The sequence below is a fragment of the Austrofundulus limnaeus genome, unplaced genomic scaffold (genome assembly GCF_001266775.1).
Source record: "Austrofundulus limnaeus strain Quisiro unplaced genomic scaffold, Austrofundulus_limnaeus-1.0 Scaffold288, whole genome shotgun sequence".
In the NCBI taxonomy this organism is placed as follows: Eukaryota; Metazoa; Chordata; class Actinopteri; order Cyprinodontiformes; family Rivulidae; genus Austrofundulus; species Austrofundulus limnaeus.
The window spans coordinates 38,635-47,386 of record NW_013952690.1 but is presented as its reverse complement, the minus strand read 5'-3'; the positions used below and the strand labels follow the sequence as shown (position 1 = coordinate 47,386).

At 37.2% G+C, this 8,752-nt stretch overlaps 1 protein-coding gene across 2 annotated transcripts in view; it reads left to right on the top strand.

Annotated features, from left to right (window-relative positions):
- Positions 1–5,006, top strand: part of csmd2 (CUB and Sushi multiple domains 2) — a gene marked incomplete at its 5' end in the record, with an annotated part of 325,712 nt that extends 320,706 nt beyond the window's left edge. For both annotated transcript variants that reach the window (XM_014021334.1, XM_014021333.1), the window contains 3 exon segments: positions 1,586–1,718; positions 2,188–2,365; positions 3,187–5,006. In XM_014021334.1, the coding sequence (XP_013876788.1) occupies positions 1,586–1,718; positions 2,188–2,347 (293 nt within the window).
- Between the last annotated feature and the right edge of the window lie 3,746 nt (positions 5,007–8,752).

Below are 8,752 nucleotides of genomic sequence, written 5' to 3'. Positions count from 1 at the left end.
GTGTGTGTGTGTGTGTGTGTGTGTGTGTGTGTGTGTGTGTTTGACATCTTGGAAATAATCCTACTTAATTTGTCAACATGTCATGTTTTGTTTTAACTCAGTGGTGGTGTAAGTGCAAATTCAGATTTCCTGTGTGAATGTGTTTGTGCATCTGTTTGTGTGTGTGGATGCTCGTGCAGCAGGGGGTAGATTGGCAAACCCCACACAACTCCCCTAATTGAATTCCTTCTTGTTTGTCACTTGTCCTTTATTGGAGCTTTTTGGCATTCTGTGGCAAACAGGTGGGCTGTCACTCTTCCACTGTTGCTTCTGCAGATGCACAACTCTGTAAATTAGATGACACATCTGAAATGAGTTAATAGCTGCCGGTCTTTGAAGCCAGTAATTAAGAGTCATTGTTGGAATAATGGAATATGACATTCCCCAAGGGTGAAATTAAATTAACACATGGTCATAAATTTAAAAAAGAAAAAGAAAAATATCAGCTTGGTCTATTGTGTGTAAATGGATTGTTCGTGTTAACCCTCTTCAACTGCTGCAAATTATTTTGCATAATTGTTTTTGTATATAATTGCCTAAATGTAACACCAGTTGTTTAGGCAGTTGCATAACCAAAGAAAAAAGATTGTTCAGATTTATTCATTAATTCTAAGAGTTGAGTTTATTGGCATCTGTAGAAATTCAGAGTTCCTGCACAATAATAAAAAACTCTAGATCTTGACTTTCTAGTTTGTTTGTTTTTTTTTTCATATCAAATGAAAAGCTGGTAGTATGACAAATTAGTTTCTTTCAGACTCTTCCTTTTTTGAAAGAAGAAATTGTGACATTTAAAAGATATTCTCCAAATGTGCAGTGTATAAATTAAAGATAAAAACTCTAAATTGTACTCAATTGTGGAACTTTCCGTAGAATCAGGATAGATGTTATGCACATTGCACAGCACTTTCTAAAATAAACAGAGTTTACATGATGTTAAATAAGTGCAGAACATTTATCATAACTTTTTAGTCAAAGGTTAAGTCCTAAATCTAACAATGCTTTGTATTTTATCCTGAAAGTCTGTACAAAACCTCGTGCTTAAAAAAATACAACTTCTCCACAGTGATTAACATCACAAACCCAGTTCCCAGTTATGCTTCAAGTGTTGCTTCTCATTTATCTTTGTTTGATCTGTTACTTCTTAGCGTCCACTGCCAGAAAGGTGGGTGATCAGGTAACTGAGGCAAAACATTTCATGAAACACTGGACTGATCGACCATACTGGGTATTTTAGTGAGCACAAAAAGGGTTTAAAGGGTCACTTTTACATATACTGAGCTAAAATGTGGAGCGGTTGAGTCATTCCCAATATGAAATTCAACTGCTCATGATCCCAGAGTGTTTTGTGTACAACAGTTCCTGCAAGACAGCAGGTGATCTGTGTTATTGGCCAAGAAATTGACCAGATGGTTTGAAAATTTGGGTTTGAAAAAAGTATGGAATTTTATATTGGAGATTATGTAGAAATGCTGAAAGGTAAATTCTGAAGTAAAACTGAGGCAATATGAAGTTAATGGGTCCATGTTTTGTCCCATCTTTCCTCCAGAGAGTTTAGATCCAGGCAGAGAAAATCCAGGCTACAACTTTGCCTCCAACAGCAGTTCAGTGGCAGCTGCCATCCTAGTGCCTTTTATAGCAATGATCATCGCAGGCTTCGCTCTCTATCTCTATAAACACAGGTAAGGCATCCTTTACACACTTCTACATCATGTGCGTCCACATTTCAGTTTAATTTGCATTTGCTGTTTCAGGGAGAGAAAGACATATCTTTATTCACTCTCAGAAATATTTCCCATTAATATTTTCAATCCAGTAAGACATATATTGACCTCAGTGTGAAAAAAAATAAAAATAAAAAATCCTTATCTGCAACGTAGAGAGAGAGTATTCCTCCCTGCCTGGAAAACTAACTAGTTTATTACAGTGAGACAGATTGAAGTAATAATGAGAGAGTAAAATTGTTATGCTCACAGTGGGGGATAGGGAAAGGGGGGTTGCCAATTTAAATGGATTTTATAACTGTATAAATCACCACAGCTACATCCATATTCTGACATCTTTATCTGCTGCATAGCGAATAAAGACCATCAGCCTCTCCTTATAGAAATGCAGCTCATGACTCATTATTATTGAAACATTTCATTTTAGAAGAAGACCCAAAGTTCCCTTCAATGGTTACGTGGGCCACGAGAACACTAATGGACGTGCGACGTTCGAGAACCCTATGTACGACCGTAACATCCAACCCACGGACATCATGGCCAACGAGTCAGAGTTCACCGTTAGCACAGTGTGCACAGCTGTATAGCAACTGCTTCCTTCAGAGGTAACCATTACTCACACATTGAAGCTTTTGTAATATTTTTGTTGCAATTTTTTTCTAAACATGAAAGAGTCAGTGGTTGTTTCATTCATGTGATTCCTGTTTGTAGTTTTAAAATGATTCAATCCTATATAGTTTACAGTGAAGCACGTCAAATTTGCATTTTTACAGTTTATAGACTCAGTCTTTCACAGATTTTTTTATGAAACGAATCTACTTGTAGCTTGCGGTAATTCCTGTAATATTGCGGAAAATGGAAATACGGTAGTGTAAGGATTTTTTTCTCTCTCATGCTTTTTTGTGATTTTTTGGGCTTAGTTATGAAGAATAGCATTTACTAATTTTGTAACTCAAACATTAATATAAATTCAGTTCCGTGAAAAACAAACAAAAAAAGGATGCATACCCTGTGCCTGTGCTCTGCCCAGAGTGCAAAATGTCTGCCTTCTGACGTACCGTTTGGCATGTAGCTAACTGTGTAGCTCAGTTGCATTTTTGTTTGTTTCTTACCATATTATGATGCCACTCAAACACACTATAGACCATTTTTGGACCACATCCAATATTTACAATTTGCGAGCACTCTTAAGAACGTAGCCCCCGCAAAAAAATGGGGCTTCACTGTATAGTTTTGAAACTAAAATGCACTTTCATTATATTAAATTAATGCTGATGTCTTCTGTTTTCTGTTTCCTTCATGTTTTTTATAAAATCTCCATCTTTTTTGTTGCATTTTTTTATTTCTACTTTCTTCTCTTTTCTACAAATACGTTTTTCTTTACCCTCTTGCTCTTTTTTTTCCCCTGTCTGACTTCCTGATTCAGTTAGGGAATTAAAAAAAGGATGCACCACAACCTCCGCTGCCTGCCAACAGAGGGGTCTGTAGTTCCTCGAGCAGATGGCAAGACAAAGATTATTTTATTTGCCAAAAAATCTTCAAGAACTATCAACAGTGGCAGACGCCCTTACCTGCGGGGAGAAACGAGACGAGAAACCACGGGAAGGCGACAACTTCCTCAAAGCTTAACAAGTGAAATGCTTTTCTGTAACTTTACGTGGTTTCTTGTTTATGTTCCATATTCAGAGGAAAAGCTTCCATCTGAACCTGCAGCCAGCAGGAAAACTGCTGGAGGCAAAGCTGTGATGACTTTTTCCTCACCACCCTTCACCTAAACCCAAAGGGAATGCTATGGTCAACTTTATGTCATTAAATGTAAGTGTGGCTAACCGAGAACTCTGCAAGTTAACCATGGTGAGGACAACCACATATCGAGGTGAAAGAAAGGGAAACAGTCTGAATGTTTAAATTCATCCTCCATTGTGTTTTCCATTTTTTAATTGCATTTTTTTATTTCATATATTCTTTTATATGCTGTTTGCTTTCTGAAATGAGTAATTGGAAAAACATTTTTCCTCGACCCTCTGCTCCTGAGACTACTGAGAGGTTACATTGGAGGCCCTACATTTAAAGATTCAGTAGGTTTGAAGGCCATGTTGGACACACATTCTATCCTAACTTTATGAGCTTTTTTTCTTTTTTTCTTTTAAGCAATGATGAAATTTGCCCTTTGACAAAGCTGTGTCCAAAGTGGAGGTTAAAAGGTAGCTGGAGCTGCAAAATAATAAACGAATTGAAAAAAAAAAAAGCACTTAGTGGGGATGTAGAGAGAGAAAATATGCGACTGAGACATAGTGTATGTGTGTGTTTATGTCTATACACATTTGTAACTGCATACGCAGTAAACCACCAAATATGGTTTTAAGGTAATATGTTCAGAAACCTGGGCTGGGGAGTATATATGTATATGTCTTATCTGAAGCTCTCAAAACCAGTACATTCAAATTTCTCACAGAAAATGACTGATAGTTTATAGATCCATTCAGACAAAAAAAAAGGAAATTGATATATCACTTTGTAGTATTGTGTATTTTGCGTATACAGATTCTCTGAAACACTTTCCATGAACGCAGCTCTTTGGAATCATTTTACGTCTCAGACTTTTTGTTTTCAGAACTCTGAGCAAAGCTGTAGCACCCACTCCTAACTCATTCTCTTAGGAAACTGCAAATCTGAAATTTGAGTCTGTACTTTAACCTTTCTGTTTAAAAACAAATCCGCTTTCAAACATTTCCTTCTGATTGATGGTGGAACGTAGCTTCTGTTTTTTTTTTCTTCAGTGATAGCTCTTTGCACCTGGCCCTAGGAAAACAAAGATCAGAGTGCAGTTATGTTCCAACTTCGTCAGATTGTTCCAATGAAGGTGCCTGAGTTTGAAGAATAGATGAGTCAGTGTTCTGCTCCCTCTGGATTACATTCAGGTCTTTCCCTTCAAGCTAACTTGTGACAGCTCCATCCTTTTAAAAAGAGAATAATGTTTCTTTGTTTTGTTTTCACTCGTCATAAAAATTGTTGCAGCCTGCTTCTTCAGGGCTGTGACAGCAGGGGAGTCACTGGCATACTGATTACTGCCACACATTAAATTGGAAGTGATAAATATGATCTGGGGGAAAAATGTTATTGTCTTTAACACCAAGACAATTCAGGAGTGAAGTAGAGAAAATACTGTTTTGAAAGTGCAATACCAGGGGGAATTCCATTAGATAAACAGCGGGTAAAATAAGTATTGAACACGTCACCATTTTTCTCAGTAAATATGTTACTAGAGATGCTAATGACATGAAATTTTCACCAGATGTCGGTAACAACCCAAGTGATCCATACATACAAAGAAATCAAACCATAAATGTCCAGAAATGAAGTTATTTGTAATAATGTGGAATGGCACAGGGAAAAAGTATTGAACACGCTTACTGAAATTTATCTAATACTTTGTACAAAAGCCTTTGTTGTCAATGACAGCTTCAAGACGCCTCCTGTATGGAGAAACTAGTGGCATGCATTGCTCAGGTGTGATTTTGGCCCATTCTTCCACACAAACAGTCTTCAAATCTTGAAGGTTCCGTGGACCTCTTCTATGAACTCTGATCTTTAGTTCTTTCCATAGATTTTCTGTTGGATTCAGGTCAGGTGATTGGCTGGGCCATTCCAGCAGCTTTAGTTTCTTTCTCTGAAACCAACTGAGAGTTTCCTTGGCTTTGTGTTTGGGCTCATTGTCTTGCTGAAATGTCCAGCCACGTTTCATCTTCATCATCCTGGTAGATGGAAGCAGATTTTTATCAAGAATGTCTCTGTACATTTTTCCACTCATCCTTCCTTCGGTTATTTGAAGTTTGCCAGTACCATATGCTGAAAAACAGCCCCACACCATGATGTTCCCACCTCCAAACTTCACTGTTGGTATGGTGTTTTTGGGCTGATGTGCAGTGCCATTTGACCTCCAAACATGATGTGTATTCTGGCATCCAAACAGTTCAATGTTGGTCTCATCTGACCAGACTACATTCTCCCAGTATTACACAGGCTTGTCTAAATGTTGTGCAGCAAACATTAAACGAGCTTCAACATGCTGTTTCTTCAGCAGTGGAGTCTTGCGTGGTGAGCGTGCATACAGGCCATGGTGGTTCAGTGCATTACTTATTGTTTTCTTTGAAACAATCGTACCTGCTAATTTCAGGTCTTTCTGAAGCTCTCCACAAGTGGTCCTCGGCTCTTGGACAACTCTCCTGATAATTCTTTTCACTCCTCTGTCAGAAATCTTGTGAGGAGCACCTGGTCGTGGTCGGTTTATGGTGAAATAATGTTCTTTCCACTTCTGAATTATGGCCCCAACAGTGCTCACTGGAACCTTCAGAAGTTTAGACATTCTTCTGTAACCGATGCCATCATTATGCTTTGCAACAATAAGGTTGTGAAGGTCTTGAGAGAGCTCTTTACTTTTACCCATCATCAGATGGTTCTTGTGTGATACCTGGTCATCATTTGGGACTGAACCAGCTGATATTAACTTGCACTGACAAGGGGCAGGCTTGTTTTCTAATTACTGAGAGAGTTCAGCTGGTGTCTTGGCTTTCCATGCCTTTTTTACACCTCCCTTTCTTCATGTGTTCAATACTTTTTCCCTGTGCCATTCCACATTATTACAAATAACTTCATTTCTGGACATTTATGGTTTGATTTCTTTGTATGTATGGATCACTTGGGTTGTTACCGACATCTGGTGAAAATGTCATGTCATTAGCACCTCTAGTAATATAGTTACTGAGAAAAATGTTGACATGTTCAATACCTATTTTACCCGCTGTATATGTCTACCTTCACTAGAAAACAATTTGTCGTGATGAGAGGATTTAAAACATTAATGCTTTTAGAGCCATTTGAAGTGTGTAAAATGTGTACTTATAGCAGGAGTCCCTTTTGGTTTTCAGTTACCTTGCTCCTCGCTTTTTACCACTCACTGATCCCAGATCTGTGTGTCCTGATGATGCTGAACGGGGCGAGTAGTTCTCAATTTTTACTGAAGCGTCACCAGATCATTCATTGACTCCATCATTTATAGTTTGTTCACACCCTGGACTCATTCGACTAGAATTATTTTGAGGACATGTCTTCTTCAAAAGAAAAGGAGACAACCAAACTAATTAGTATGTTCATGTAAAATGCTACACAGTCACAGAATCTATAGCACGTTTACTCTTTAAAATCACCCACAACATATATTTTCCCTAGAAATCAAGTCCCTTGAAACCCATCATTGCATTGTTCCTTCAATCATCTTCACTGTGATTCAGTAATTGCTTTCACAATTTTATTACTTTTAAAGCTCTCGTTTATCTCAACTGTACCGGTGGAATATTGCTCGCACTGGTGTTGAACTGATGAAATAGGAAACGATTGAATTACCCCGGAGATTTCACGGGGAGACGAGCAGTTACACTCGCATAATCGTGGAGGCATTTGTTCCCGAGTTCTCCTAGTTTTGTGCAGCTGTTGCATGGTACATTTCATTTATTTTGACTCTGAAATTGCTCTGGAACATCTCGGCAGAAGTGATGGCTTCATTACATTCCATCTTGTTTCTTTAAGGCCACTTTAGAGTGGCCTTTCTTCATTTATTTTTTTTCCCTCGGCACCTTTTAACACAAGTTTCGCAACACTTAATTAAACCGAGTTGAGTATTGAACAAACAATCATGAGTACTGAATGCAGAAGACCATTGTACCCTTAAATCTCCTACAAGAAACAGATTCAATTCAAACAAAAACAAATCTACCAGTGAGTCACATATTGGATTGTTTTTGTTAACAAGGGCTCATTCTAAAGAAATTGAGAAATGGTCTTCAAAAAGGGCCAAGATCCATTTTTTATTTCATCTTCAATAAGCACTTTATGTTTTTATAGTGCCTTGTTATTGGATATAACCCCACAACTCAGCTTGAGATTTTTATTAACGAATCTCAAACATACATTTCTCTCCTAATCGTGGGATTATCAGAATTTACAGCAGATATAAAAAATTAGAGTTCTTTCGTGGTGATTTGCTTATTCCCCACCATTGTTTTTATTTGTTTCAAGACTTCACTAACTTAACATTATAACACAGTGAGTTTTGATTTAAAATGTATAATTGCAACGTGAGTTTAAGATCATCTTTTGCTTTTATTTTAAGAAAAAAAAAACAACATTTAAAAAAATCTCAAATTTTAACCAATGCAGGAAAAAATAAAAACACAGTGGTGCTTTGACTTACAAGTTTAACTCAAATTACTCACATGTCAAACCAATTTTCCCTTTATAAATTAATTAAAATGCCATTAATGTGTTCAGTACCTCCTAAAAACGCTGCAAAATCTTTTGTTAAACTATTTTAAATAAAATAGAAAAAATATATACTTATTTATAACACATATTGTATAAAATGCAATAGAATTTTAAAGAACTAAGAATTAAGGTTGAATTAAGTATAATGTACAACATTTACCTTGGAGATCAGATGACTTGAAGATGCTGATGGAGGTGAAGAAAGGCTAAACTAAAAATAATTATTTGCAGGCACAAACGCAAGGATAGCACTGATGCTAACCACGTAAAGCCAACAAGTGAGACAGGATGCTAGGTGAATGCTGTGGCACAAGTTCAGTGTGGTATTCCCTGTGCCAACTAGCAGTGGGGTAACCCGAATTTTAGCTCTCAACTCAAAGCAAAAAAATGTGCAAGACAGCTTGTATCTCCAAAAAAATAAAAAAATAAAAATAAACTTTTTAGTTGGGACACTCATAAGTCAAGGTACCACTGTGTGAGCTGTTCAGGTGGTGATTGCTAGTTAGAAAAAGTTAACGGGAAATTATACCTAAAGTCACTTTAAGGAAATTAAAGTTCTGCCCTAGTGGCAACTAAATCTGTATTTTGTTCTTAACCCATCCTCTTGGTTTTTAACACTTTTGAAAAAGTGAAGTGAAGATCAGTGAGTAGAATTGAGTCTTCCTTATAGC